We start from the raw sequence: 15,154 nt of genomic DNA, 5'->3' as shown, positions 1-15,154 counted from the left end.
AAAAAACTGTCGACGAATATGGGAATATTAACCGAGATCATGAATTATAGAATTCGAAAGATATTTTATTTTATTTTGTTGTATAAAAAAACTAGCTGACTCAAATATAATAAAATATATTTAATCAATTGTTCAGAAGGCCGAATAACACAACACTACCAGAACAGAACACTATAATATGTTTTATCTTGAAGTCTTTCACAAAATACAGAAATAATTGTCTGAGTACCCTCAAGATAAAATTTATTAAACATATATAGGATCGATTCCAATATCTTCCAATTTGAAATAACTTAAACTAACCAATAAGTTTACACAGTTTATACTGTTGTTAGATATTGTATAACGAACTCCCCATATTGGAGAAACAAATTTCTTTTTTCCTCAAGAAAAGCAAACCTGACGTGCTAATGTATATTATAGGTTCCAAGTTCAACTATGTCTACTGAGCCGTAATAGTCTAACTTAAAAGGCTTACTTCATTTCTTTGTAAAGGCTAACATTGGGTCAATGACTGACGTCAGTACGCGCTAGGTACAAATAATATATAGTCAACTGATTTATCCACACGGTGCTGCTTTTAGGAGCTTTTTACACCCTCTCCATTAAATAAGAAAATATAAGAATAGGCCGCAATCTGAAGGATAAATTAATATACGCTTGGTCGGTTTTCATGTTTATTTTTAAAAGTTTAAACATTCTGTACATGCTTACAATCCGGTCGGATGGAATCATTTTATACATTTAAAATCTCAGGGTATGTCATCGACGTTCACACATTCTTCATCAGCCCCGATGCGATATAAAACTTCTTAGCCTTGCTTTGTAAATTTGGTTTCAGCCATTTTCTTTTTCTGTGTTTGACGTATGCCCATGAAATTTTTTGTTAAGTTATGCTGCAGTGATGCAAAGTGTTCCGAGCATACTATCAAATTCTGTCTATTCACGCATCATGTACTGATAGAAAGTAAAAATCAGTGGGTATTTTTATAATTCATGTACCTATATAAATACCATTCAAAATCCTTCTGCCAAAATTACTGTAACTTACAATACTAAGGCTTTAAGGATACACAATTTCAACCCCCGTTTTACCCCGTAAAAACTTCGTAGCTTCGTCACTTTGGTACCTATAAACTATCTATATAAAAAGATAATTAGAAATTAAAAGGAATAGCAATACTCTATATCAAAATATACTTTATTCAAGTAGGTTTATACAAGCACTTTTGAATCGTCATTTAACAAACTATATTAACTGAAGCTACTACCGGTTCGGAATACAGTATCTACCAAGAAGAATCGGAAAGACACTCAGTAGTTACTCTTTTTAAACATTTAAAAATACAAAGGCATGTTAGAAAACTGAAACGTTTATTGTGGTTTAGCGTTAATAAAAAATAATATAAATAGGTAGGTATATAAAATAAAAAATACTTGCCTTAGTAAAAAAATTCATAACTTTTCTTGTTGCATTTTCTCCAAATAGGTCTCTTATTTTGGCCAATATTTGGTTTTTGAAATTTTTAACATCTTCACTATGTTTTTGCTCCATTTCAAAACATATAAGTATTTATAATAGTCCCGAATAATATTTATTTTATGCATCAAATAACCTTATATAAATCGGCGTTCGCATAGGAGGACACAATTAAAATACAATAATAGATAAGTAAACATCAATAAAATAAGTTCACAGACTTTAAAAATTCAATTATGTAACTGCAATATTAAGTCCATGGCCGTAGGCAGGCGGGGGTTTTGGGGGTTCAAACCCCCCCCGAAATTTTTTCGCTAACCGCTATCGTATTATCAAAAAAATATTTTGCGCTAATAAAACAAACAAAACGTAAGTATTTATTGATTTCTTCAGAAAATTAAGCCGTTTTGTCTAGATACTACAATAACTAAACAAAATGAATCATTTTACGCAAAGACTAGAGGCAATAATAATCATGCCGTTATTCACATTTTATTAAGATACTAATTTTTGATGTCATAATGTCACGTTAGTAATTTTAAATACTAAAGAAGATGAACCTTTTACAAAGTGCGATTACATTTTGAAATGTGTAAGACAGATTGAAAATTTTCTGATACATTCTTCATATACAGGGTTATTGGTAATTCGACGTATATCCGTTAGGAGGTGATGGAGGTGACTATTTGAAATGATTTTAAACCCCATTTGCATAATCCAAAAGTAAACCATTTTTGAGTTATCATGTTTTTTTTAGCTTTTTTCAATTTATTTATAAAAAGTATCAATTAAAATCTATTTTTTTCTTTTGTTTTATAAAAACGATTAAACACTGGATATTTGTCAATATTTAAACAATAATTATTGGTCCAAATTTAAAAATGCGAGACGGAAAACCGAATTTTTTCAATATTTTTTTGATGTTTTTTCCTCAAAAATGCCTTAGAAACTAAAAAAATCATTATAATAAATCTTGGCCTGCAGATTATTTTAAAACATGCCCGTTTTCTTAGCTTTCCAGAAATTTATAAAAAGAAGAAAATTATTTCAAATCAATCGAAATAAAATGATCAGAAAGGACGTTGGTGGAAATTCGTAGTCGAACATGAACGAATTCGTAATAAAGGTCGCTCTTTAAAATTCCCTCAAAATTAACTAAAAATAACATTTTGTAATATATCTTAAATAAAGTATTAATAATCGAATCTCGGATTCGATAAACACTCTCTATAAAAGAGCACAGCACACACAGCATGTTCTACAGTGTATCGTGCAGAATTCTATCCTCACCTCCTAACGGATATACGTCAAATTACCAATAACCCTGTATATTTTATTGAGAATATTCATACTATATTATTAAAAAACAGATAGTCGGCGCTCTTTACCGAATAGTCGCCGACTACGAAAGCAGCTGAACTCCTGGAAGATTAAATAAATAAATAGAGCAACCGCCCAGACCCGTCCAATTATAGGCATCACCTCCTTGTTTGTTTCCATCGGGGTCGTTCAACCAGTGATCTTCTAGATTACCTTAGTCATAGATGGGCGGAAGCAGTTGAGAGCAAGTGGGAGGCATAGGCGGCCAGTCTGGACATAGCGAAGGCCTTCGATAGCGTATGGCACAAAGCGCTTCTTTCGAAGCTCCCTTCCTACGGGCTTACCGGGAAATTATGCAATTGGATCACCAGCTTTTTGGCAGATCGGAACATTAAAGTCGTTATATGGTGCATGCTCTGATTTAAAATTTGTTAATGCCTGTGTTGCACAAGGCTGCGTTCTATCACCCACTCTGTTTCTTCTGCATATCAGTGAATTGTTGCAAATCTGTAACATTCACTGCTATGCAGTTGACAGAACTGTAGACACCTCAAACAACGGCCGGGCTAATATTTCTCGGGAAAAAGTCGGAGAAAACCGGAACAAACTTGTGTCTGAAATCGAGTCTTCTTTAACAAAGTCTCTAACTGGGGCCGGCTAAACTTAGGCCATATATGATTGAGTAGTCCCTAGGCTCACTTAGTAGTTTCGGACCTCCTGGCTAAAATTAGTCCACTTCAATCCCAAAAAGAGGCAAGTTTGCGCGTTAGCTGCTAAAAAATTACCATTTCTCGTATCTCCACGATTTCAGAAGATTCCAATAGCCGCCACAGCAAATTGAACCCCACATGGAATATCGCTCACAACTCTGGGCGGGTGCTCCCCAATACCAGCTTCTTCCATTTGTCCGTATCCAAAGTAGAGCGGCTCGAATTATCGACGATCAAGCCCTTTTCGACCTGCTTGATCCTTTAGCTTTGCGTAGAGATGTTAGATCACTCTGCGTCTTCTATTTTCGAATATTTCACAGAAAATGTTCAGACGCATTGTTTGAATTAATCCCCGCTGCGGAATTTCACCTTCGGATAACTCGTCAAAATTCTAAGTTTCACCTTAATGTTCATAAAACCACAACATCACGATTTTTAAGACATTATTCTACCTTGCACAACCACTCTGTTGCACCAGTTTTCGACGACGCTTTTTCTGAACCGATACGACTTAAAAAAAAGAGCGTATTCCTTCCTCAAAGGCCGGTAACGCAAGCCCCGCAGATTCATGGGCGATGGTAATCAATTTCCATCAGGTGAGCCTCATGCTCGTTTTTTTTTTTTATGGAATAGGTGGCAAACGAGCAGGAGGCTCACCTGATGGAAAGTGACTACCACCGCCCATGGACATCTGCAACACCAGGGGGCTTGCAGGTGCGTTGCCGGCCTTTGAGAAAGGAGTAGGCTCTTTTCTTGAAGGTTCCCATGTCGTATCGGTTCGGAAAAACCGTCGGCGAAAGCTGGTTCCACAGAGTGGTTGTGCGAGGCAGAAAATGTCTAAGAAATCGCGCTGTTGTGGATTTTCGGACATCAAGATGGTGCGGGTGAAACTTAGAATTTTGACGAGATGTCCGAAGGTGAAATTCAGCAGCCGGGATTAATCCGAACAATTCCTCGGAACATTCCCCGTGAAAAATTCGGTAGAAGATGCAGAGTGATCCAACATCTCTACGCAAAGCCAAAGGATCAAGGAGATCGGAAAGGGCTTGATCGTCGATAACTCGAGCCGCTCTACGTTGGATGCGGTCAAATGGAAGGAGCTGGTACTGGGGAGCACCCGCCCAGAGGTGAGAGCAGTACTCCATGTGAGGCCGAATTTGCGCCTTGTAAAGTTTTAGGCGATGGGCCGACGTGAAATACTGTCTCGCCTTGCTGAGCACACCGAGCTTCTTTGAAGCCAATTTGGCTTTACCTTCCAATTGACCGCGGAACTGAACGAGGCTCGAAATATCAACGCCAAGTATTCCGATACTACCTGTAGCGGCTATCGGGATGTTCTCAAATCGTGGAGATACGACAAATGGTGTTTTTTTAGCGGTTAACGCGCAAACTTGCGTCTTTTTGGGGTTGAAATGGACTAAATTTAGCCGGCCCCAGTTCGAGACTTCGTTTAACGAAGACTCGATTTCAGACACAAGTTTGTTCCGGTTTTGTTCGACGTTTTCCCGAGAAATATTAGCGCGGCCAGTGTATAAGGTGTCAACGGTACTGTCGTCTGCATAGCAATGAATGTTCCCGATTTGCAACAAATCATTGATATGCAGAAGACACAGTGTGGGTGATAGAACGCAGCCCTGTGGAACACCAGCATTGACGAATTTTAAGTCAGAGCATGCACCGTCGACAACGACCTTGATGCTCCGATCTGCCAAAAAGCTGGTAATCCAATTGCATAATTTCCCGGGAAGCCCATAGGAAGGAAGCTTCGAAAGAAGCGCTTTGTGCCATACACGATCGAAGGCCTTCGCTATGTCCAAGCTGGCTGCTAATGCCTCCCCCTTGCTCTCAACTGCTTCAGCCCACCTGTGAGTAAGGTAAACTAGAAGATCACCGGCTGAGCGATCCCGACGGAAACCGTACTGGCGGTCACTAATCAGCTGATTCTCCTCTAGGTACCGCAGGAGCTAGCAGTTAATAAGGGACTCCATTATCTTGGAGAGCAAGGAGGTGATGGCTATAGGCCTATAATTGGACGGATCTGAGCGGTTGCCTTTTTTAGGGATCGGATGCACCAAAGCAGTCTTCCAGGAGTTCGGGACGACGCCTAATGCGTAGGATTGCCGGAAAAGACGCGTTAAGACCGGTGCCAACTCGGGAGCACATGTCCGTAGCACGATTGGAGGGATGCCATCGGGTCCACTCGACTTGTGAATGTCCAAGGAAAGAAGTGCTTTCCGAACTGCACTTTGCCGAAATTTAACCTCCGGCATCGTCGTATCACATCGCGGGATTGATGGTGGTGACTTTCCTTGGTCATCCAGAGTCGAGTTCGACGCGAAGAGAGACCCTAAAAGATCGGCATTCTCTTTCGCGGTATGGGCCAATGACTCACCGTCCCTGTGCAAAGATAGAAAAGAAGGCTGACAGAAATTCCCTAGGACAGCCTTAGCGAGAGACCAGAACGCACGTGTTCCTGATGGGAAGCGCACCAGTCTCTCGCCAATTCTGCCAATGTACTTCGACTTCGCCTCAGCTATCACGTTTTTGAAGGACCTGGAGGCAGAGTTATATTCCTTTCTGAATGTGCTGGTGTTTGTATCACGAGACGCCGATGCGTTAGCCCAGTCTTGGTAGCGTTCCCATTTTCGGCGTGAAGCCGTCTTACAGAGGCGACCAAACCAGGGCTGGGACTTGCCACCAATGGGCACCGCAGAATATGGAATGAAAAGTTCCATACCCTGAAGCACCACATCGGCGACAGAGTCAGCAACAACGCTCGGATCATCCATCGAGAAACAAACTCGCCCCCATGGGTAAGATGCAAAGAAGGACCGCATCCCATCCCAATCTGCTGACTTGTAGTGCCACACGCGACGACAGCCCGCGAAACGAGGTCGTGAGTATCGTGTAACTGGCACTGTACTCCGGACGAGACAGTGGTCCGACGAGCCCAGAGGGGGATCGACGACAATCTTATAGCCGTCCGGATGCGAAGTCAGCAGAAGGTCCAACAGGGAAGGTGTATGATCCTCCACGTCCGGTATTCGCGTTGACGAGGTGACCAGTTGTGTCAAATCGAATTCGGGCATCCCTGCTCAGGCGGTGTACGTCCTGAGCATGGATGCCCAGAGAGGGATTCTCCATCGCAGTCGCTGCTGGTACCCTCCTGGGGTAATGTCACCAAATACCTGTTGACTTCCAAGCAGGATACATTAATTGAAATAATTGTATTTAATTAACATGACGCTGTATTTTTTAAATGTTAAAAAAGAGTAACTACTGAGTTTCTTGCCGGTTCTTCTCGGTAGAATCTACTTTCCGAACCGGTGGTAGCTTCACTTAATTGTAAAATGACGATTCAAAAGTGCTTATAAAAGCCTACTTGAATAAAGTTTATTTTGATTTTGATTTTGATTTTGATTTTGAAATTCTGCACAACCATGTTTTGGGGGGAGAGGGATAGGGCCTCCGGAACTCTCACTTACCGGACGAAACGCGGTAGCATAGCTACCACTTCACGCCGATTTTAAGTGAGAGAGTGGTACTTCCCCGGGCATGCCGGCCCATTCGACTGCAACCGAGAGGTATGCAGTGTGGCACTACCACTTGAAAACCCCTTTAACATATAATAAGCCATCGGTTGTCTTATAAATAAATGTGTATAAATTATGTCTAATTTTAATATACCTACTTATGCTTATTTTAAAAAAAAACTGTGTTTTTTTCCTGGCGCACGAACCCCCCCCGAAATGAAATCCTGGCTACGGCCCTGATTAAGTCATCAACTCAATAATGAGAGCCGTTTAGCGGGAGTTCCCGGAGATGCAAAGCAGGTAAGGGGGGTATGTAACCATGCAAATAGTTTACCTCTATACGTTTGTTCGTATTTAAATGACTCATAATCGCGATTCTTATTTACTACAGTTGTTACAGATCAAAGAAAACAACATAAATTTTTAGTGTGCGTGAAGTTTAATTCAATATGCCAAATTATAGTGTTAGTGGAACCGCCTAAAACAGTATGTTTCGTTTGCGCTACATCTTTTTTTAAAGCCTATATGTATCTTTTACAACCATTTTTTCCCGACAATAACATTCAGTTGGATCTCTTCTTATTTGGTATGTATCAATTAATACGTAATTATCTTAGTAATAACTTTTATTTCAGGTAAACAATCAAACCCATACATGGAATTTAAATCTTTTTTTTATGGTATAGGTTGGCGGACGAGCATATGTGCCACCTGATGGTAAGTGGTCACCATCACCCATAGACAATGACGCTGTAAGAAATATTAACTATTCCTTACATTGTCAATGTGCGACCAAACTTGGGAACTAAGATGTTATGTCCCTTTGTAGTTACACTAGCTCACTCACCCTTCAAACCGGAACACAACAATACTGAGTACTGTTATTTGGCGGTAGAATAACTAGTGAGTGAGTGGTACCTACCCAGACGGGCTAGCACAAAGCCCTACCATCAACTAAAAATATCAAAATAATCTATAAATATAATAAAATTGGAGTGTCTGTTTGTAACATTAAAATAGCCCTTGTTATGGTAGACACGATATATATACCAAAATAACATTTTTTTACATTTTTTGTCTATCTTTGTTCCGGTTAATCTCTGGAACGGCTGGACCGATTTTGACGGGACTCTCACGGGCAGATAACGGATATACTACTACAATATTTTTTTTGTTAAATTCAAACGCGTACAAGGTCAGGGGCCCAGCTAGTTATATTTATAGAAAGAAAATAATGTTTCCCGCATGATAAAGGCTACGTCATAATTTTGAAAACGTTTACTTAGGCCCTTAATATTTATATATACTTGAGGGCCTAAGTACACTTTTTCATATAGTAGTATATATAGGCATTTTAGACAACAATTGAAGATAGCAATATAATTATATTTTGCTTTAGGTTCATCGTCTTGACCTATTTCAACCGATTACTTCCAACCGGATAATTCAATTTACTCAATTAGGTAGTAATCGTTTAAGAAGTTTTCATTAGGTGCGTATCAATTAAAGTAAGTTAGGTCATATTACGGGGACCAGGTTAGTCAGAGGAACTTTAACTATAAATCAATAATGACATTCAAGCAGAATCGTAGCGTGCCTTGATGGGGCCCCTTATAAATAATTGTTTGGGGCCCTTAGGAACGGCAAAGATTTCTCACAAAAGTAATGGCATAAAAATAAAATAAATATTTATTCATCATAATAATCTATCTGTCATCATCATGATTATCTGTGTGTGTTAATTATATCTGTGTGTTATCTGTCATGTGTCTGTTACTTACGTGCGTTTGGGGCCCTCGTAGCCCGTGGGCCCCGTATAATTGATACGGCATATACGACAGTAGCTACGCCTCTGCTGATTCAAGATTAGCCACCAGTTGGAGCTGATAACTATTTAATACAGTGACTATAAAGTAGAGAAATATGTTCGAACCTATATCACAGACTTTAATTTACTTCCAAAGTTTTACTAAGAGCTTTGTCGACGTTCAAAAAGTCAAATTTTGAAAACCTACGATTAATTACAATGATTATTCGAGCTCTCGAATAATATCGCGTCAATTCGCTGTCAGATTTTGTTTATTTGTCTTTTGTTACGCGATGCCCATTATATAGTATCAGAAAGGGAGAGGATGTTATGTATAAGGAGAAACTCTAAACTTGAAACTCGAAACTTATTGAAGAATACGAGCGAAATATTTCAGAATATGAGACCCGACATAACATTATTTAAGTTATAGGCGTATCAATCTATGTCCATTGTTTGATTCAAATCGATTTGAATCTACATATTTAATAGTCTGCTTGCTTAATTTGAAATCAATAGTAACGGGATTAATATATTGTAACGCTGCGCTATATATTAAGCCGAGTTGAGTCCAACTGAGCCAAGCCAAGCCAAGACAAGCTATACTACGGCAATTTTAACTGTTTGACAAACCCACCTGTGACTATTAGTGACGTCATATCCGAATATCCAGTAAGAGGAATTGAATGTCCAATCCATTCTATTCGCAAAGTCATTCGTTAGTATGCAAAACTGTTGGGGATGGCAAACGTAGTAACGAAAAAGAAAAGAGGGATGTCGCGATAGCAACGGGTGTAGAACAGATAACAGTATATAAAATGCATATTAAAAAAATAAAAATTTTAACAAAAAGAAAAACCAGCTTCAAACAAAATACCTACTATTTAAAAAAAAAATTAATATGCACTAAAAAGTAATAAAAATAATTGCGTATTCAAAACATTTCCTAGAGTCCTTCTAATTAAATTGAAATGAAAAATATTAAGACTACTTAAAAGTCGATTTACGATTATATAACGAAGTTACAGTTATTTATTATATATTTAGAGCCGGTGTCTGCCAGTCTACATATCGCACCCTCACTGTGAGCCGTTAAAAAGTTCCATCGATTATCATAATACCCACCAAACTACCCTTAAAGGAAAGTATATCCACTTCAATAAAATAATAATCATCAAAATTGGTTTGCGTGATTTTGAGTTATTCACTTATTTATGGCGCACATACGTAATGCAAATTTAAGACTTATATGGTTTTCATATGGATACCATCATCAGAACTGGATAAAATTAAAATAGGACCCCACGGGAAGCAGTAGCTTTCAAACAAAAAAAAAAAATATCAAAATCGATTGTCCTAGTGAAAAGTTATGAGGTAGCAAACATAAAAATAATACAGATGAATTGTTAACCTCCTCCTTTTTGAAGTTGGTCGAAAGTTATACATGTCGGATCGACAGCGACATCAGTACGATCGGCAGACATCATAAGGGCGTATTACTAGGGTGATCGAGCAAAGAGGAAACCGCGAATACAGGAACACGTTTAGTCTACGTTTAAAGTACTTTATACACTTAGTAGGAATTCAGTATCACATTGTATCACACTTGGCAACGAAGCGAATGACAGTTCCTAGGATGGAGGTACTGGTCTTCACGAGAGCGGAATCGTAAGTGAGTCGTCTCTGAGCGCCTCCACCGGGTAGGCTCCGTCGTAGCACGAAGTTAGTCGCGTCGTGACGTATCGATAGTGCTGCCGCCTCGCGGAATTCGTGCCGCGCTTCGTTACGCTAAGGAATTCATGACCGTCTCCGACATACATATATCGTACATACATTGTTGTTATGTCTTGTCGTTTTAATAAAATTGCGATTCTGGCTTAATAATTAAGAAAATAAAATAAAAAGAAACTACGACAACATTATAAAAAGAAACTAATTCGCAGTGTTTAAAATATTTTAATTATTTGCGTGTCACTAGTACATTTTTAGTATTTATTTATAAATATTATATACATATGTGATGTATGAAAATTTTGCTAATTGTGATAAAATCATTTCGTAGCGGTAATATATCTTTAATTTTATAGAAGTAATAACTTATCTTATTCAAATAGATAAGGGTAACAGCGGTTGGAGTATAGTATCTAGTTACTCATCTATTTTTGTATATTTAGCCACAACAAGAAGAACAGCTCTTCAAACAAGACTCTAGACTCGCGAATTTACAGGGAAGAGTTCTACTGCACCTTCGTGGAATGCAAAACGGAGGAATACCACAGTACATAGTACACGGCCCTGGTATACTGCGACATCGAACAACAGGACATGTTTTTGCACGATTATAACAGGGGGAAAGTTTCTTGCGATGAGATTTAATCTTTGGCTGACTTCGAGATTTCCGAGGACGCTTACGCCCAATCGGGCAAGGCTTAAGGCACGGTGAGCTTTTGCAAGGTATGACACAAGGCGTCTTACAAGGTGGATCGCATTGACTACACGGTGGGGCTGGACAGCACGATGGAGGTTGTGGAGGACATGGCTTACAAGGGCGACAGGGGCTGCCACAGCATGTAGCTTTGCAACAACTTTTACATGGAAGTTTTAGACAACTCGTCTGTCCACATGGCTTTTTTCTGGAACACTTAGGTCTGCAAGGTGCAGGTCGGCATACTATTAATTTACACTTTGAGTGGCGACAAGATCGCGGGATATAAGATATTGGACAAGGCACATTACACGGCGCTGTACGACACGGCGGCGGCGTCCACTCCAACATTAATTCATTTTTCGCTAAAGGTGCCCCTGTAAGTTTTCGAATAACGATTTCGAAGACACCTTTCCTAGGATTATTTATATTCGTCACCTTTACTAATCCCTGTTCTTTTCCCGAAGAAGCCAATACACATTTAGGACCTTGACAAGGATCATTTCCATGCACGGGACATGTTTCTTTAGGCCCAATTTTTATATGCGCAACAAGAGCCGTCATATCCCCCTTTGTAGTTCCTCCCACTGCTGGACAAGGTTTTTGTAATTTTTCGTCTTTTATTGTAACGGACTTCGAAGTGCATGAAGCGGTTGTTGCTCCTTTTGAAGGTTTTGGGGTAAAATTAGGCTTTGCGGCAGAACTATTGTTCTTTTTAATACTACTATTTGAACCGGATTGGACACTTGATTTTGAACCGCTCTTTATACCAGTACCTGATGTTTGACTTGTTTTATGTAGTTTGGTGTAGGACCCTTTTGATCCCATCCCCGTTTTATCTGAGGTTTTCTTTTTTCCAAAAAAATAAATTTCAGGGTGAAGTAAATTTTGGGATACTCGATTTTTATATTTACGAAAAGGAACAGTCGATGATGAGCAGGTCGAACAGTAATTTGAAGTAGTCTCAGCCTCGCTTTTAAGTGACCTATTCCATTCCTCAGAAACTTGAAAAGATTTATTAATGGAAGCGGAAGCTTGTGTACCTAAAGTGTGAAGACGGCCATAATTATGAGAAAGAGACATGTAAACTGACGTGTCTTTTATTCCAAAAAAGGCTGTCTCCTTTAGATTTTTGACGTTGTTCAAATATAGATCAGTATGCGTTTCAGATATTTTAGTTTTCACCGAAGCATTATTTGTCGAGTTTGATGTAAACGATTGTTTACTAAAAACTTGCAAATCATAAATGATATGTTTTATTTTCCTCGATGAAAACTCTCCGACTTCCTTTGTCTGTTCCAGCATGTTTTGTAGATTACCTACGATAAATTAATAAAATGTCATTAGTTAAAATAAACAAGTCATATTATCACTAAAAAAATAATTTATTAATTTAGCAAACATTTCTTACAAAATTGACAATAAGAAACGAGAATGCATTGTAGGAATTTTTTAGTCTCTATAAGGGCAATAATTGGTATTCGCCTGTGTACACTGCGCTGTTCGCGCCTCATTCACTGGAATTATCTTTTCATGTGTTATCACTGGTGTTATAAATTGATATTCAAGTTTTGACTTCCTTCCCGGCATTTCAATCGTCTTGCCGATTCTCAATTTTATTATTTGTCTAGGGAAATCATATACAACTCCTGGATAGTTCTCTGCAGTTGTTGGCATAAGTTGACCTGGTTCATCTCTGGATAAGTCTCCTACACCATCTGAAGTGAACTTGAAGTGCGCCCTTTGTTTGTGGCCGAGCTCGCAGGAATCCGAAGGCAATTGAAATACAACCTTGTTTCCAGTCGGACAGCAATCTGCACAACAGGGAATATGCATGCATTTTATAATTTAAATAAAAATAAATTATACATACAATGTAAAATCAATTCGTTTTAATATTTTTAAGTATTTTTTTAAATAATAAAAAGGTCTCTTTTCATTCCAAATAATCTCCATCATCACAGGCCATGTGAACAATTTCAACAAAAATAAGCTTTGCCCTCATATTTTGTATAAATATAAAATGTCAGATGACGAATTGAACATTGCTATTCTATTAGTGTAACAAATATTAAACTTAATATAATAACATATGCATATTCCCTACTGTTAAATACATTTTTCGTTTAATTTAATTCGGCAGCTAAACATACATTATAGGGTAATCCTATGAAATTATCGCTTCTTCTTTCCCTTTGGCTTTTTTAACCGCCGAACAACACATTCACAATCAAGGTCGGACTGTAGACACATATTAACTTTCTGTATCGGTGCTTTCTTATCTCCTCCTTTTGGAGTGGCAAGTTCCAGTTCAAATTTGCATTTCTTTTCATTTAGAACGGCTGTTTTAGCTACTTTTAATACATAAACATCCTTGTTCGCTAATTCATTTTGCTTGACATCGCCACGAGCCAAAGCTGCTTGACCGTGTTTTGACGCTTGAAGGCAACCTTCAGTTAAACAGGTGAATTGTGTGCCAGTAGGTTGTGCACCATGACAACAAGTGGCTTCACAAGGCAATGCTAAACTTATTTGGTTTTTCCCACATGGTGGTTCGCATGGTCCAGTGTCTGTGTTTTTAGAATAAGGACATTGCATGGAGCAATGAGTCTGACTTATTTTTTTTATAATAGACGCACTAGCAGGGACTTTTATCTTAAGCTCGTTGCCGCCAAGGGTTGTACCTATTTCTTCGAATTGCTTACTGCGACCTGATCATCAAAAGATTTTCATACCTAAATATCCTATTAACAATATTATATATCTTAATTATTTCTGCTTACCTTTAGGTACGTGTAGACAATACTGATCAGTATTTCTGCAAGCCATCGGTTGTTTTGGTTGTGGTCTAGGTCCAGAACAGTAACAAGGGTCATCAGGGTCCATACAGGGCATACTATTATAAGGGTCTTGAGCTGTAATAGTACACATAGTTAAAGTAAACTTGTTAAAACAAGATGTTTTGTTTTAAGATACATGTATTTTTTTAATGTGATTGATGTATATACAATAACAATTTTTATTATATATTTTATACATATTCACACTTACCTGGTGGGCAAACACCACTACCTCCAACGTTACAGGGTGCTCCTGAGCTAACTCCAAATCCACCACTAATATTGCCTCGTGCTGCTCCGCATGCGCATGGATCTTCCATGCTTTGGAATTCTTTTGCAGGATTGCATGACCTATCTACGATGGCTTGACTTTTACCGGCTGCTAAATCTGGTGGGCCACCCGGGCCTTGAAATCTAGTAATAATTAGTTTTCCAAAACAGGATATACGTAAAAACATAACGATTTCTCCAGTATCTGAACCATCGGGTGCGACAATTCGAAACGAATCCTTAAGAGCTTGGTAGCTGACAGAGGTTGGGTCTTCCAAAAAAGTTTTACGCGCTTCAACAAATTCTTTTGTCATATCAATTTCGCATTCCCCCATTATTATTTTTGTCGGCAAACATCCACACGGTAGAGACTTGTAAACACAAACATTTATGGGATATTTAGTCATGGCAGTATTGATTTCAGCTTCATTTAGAGAAAAAAGGCATGATTTTCCATTGTTAAAGGATTTGATAAATGGGCCGGTATTCTTCACTAAGCAAACTCCTGGTTCGTCGTCACAGATCTCCAGCGGTTCAACTCCCGGACATTTGATATTAATACATGTCTTAAAGTCCTTATCAGAAAAACAGGGACTTTTAATGAAAATAATTTTATCGATGAGGACCTCTAAGAGGAAAAGCCCATCGTTCTGATTCGGCATTTTAAGTTTTATTTTGGGGATGGGATCTTATATTTTATTTGATTTATTAGTATATGTTTATAGACATACTTAAAATTTTGAGAGTTATAGTTAAACAAAAGAATAGT

The 15,154-nt window shown here is 38.4% G+C and overlaps 1 protein-coding gene across 4 annotated transcripts; it reads right to left on the bottom strand.

Moving 5' to 3' along the window:
* Window positions 1-10,889: 10,889 nt before the first annotated feature.
* On the bottom strand, window positions 10,890-15,154 carry LOC124543198. 4 transcript variants are annotated; one of them, XM_047121310.1, is made up of 4 exons: window positions 14,327-15,154; window positions 14,059-14,190; window positions 12,687-13,089; window positions 12,474-12,594 (listed from the first exon to the last, which is right to left on the bottom strand). In XM_047121310.1, exons 1-3 carry the CDS (start codon window positions 15,045-15,047, stop codon window positions 12,728-12,730), a joined length of 1,215 nt encoding a protein of 404 aa, XP_046977266.1. In that variant the 5' UTR covers window positions 15,048-15,154; the 3' UTR covers window positions 12,474-12,594; window positions 12,687-12,727. The 4 variants fall into 4 exon arrangements, with proteins under 4 accessions (XP_046977263.1, XP_046977262.1, XP_046977266.1 ...); XM_047121306.1 differs by lacking the exon at window positions 12,687-13,089 and having other exon boundaries at window positions 10,893-12,594; XM_047121309.1 differs by lacking the exons at window positions 12,474-12,594; window positions 12,687-13,089 and adding an exon at window positions 13,097-13,986.

The sequence above is a fragment of the Vanessa cardui genome, chromosome Z, assembly GCF_905220365.1.
Source record: "Vanessa cardui chromosome Z, ilVanCard2.1, whole genome shotgun sequence".
NCBI lineage: Eukaryota > Metazoa > Arthropoda > Insecta > Lepidoptera > Nymphalidae > Vanessa > Vanessa cardui.
The sequence above is the reverse complement of the archived record's forward strand: the minus strand, read 5'-3'. Positions and strand labels throughout refer to the sequence as shown.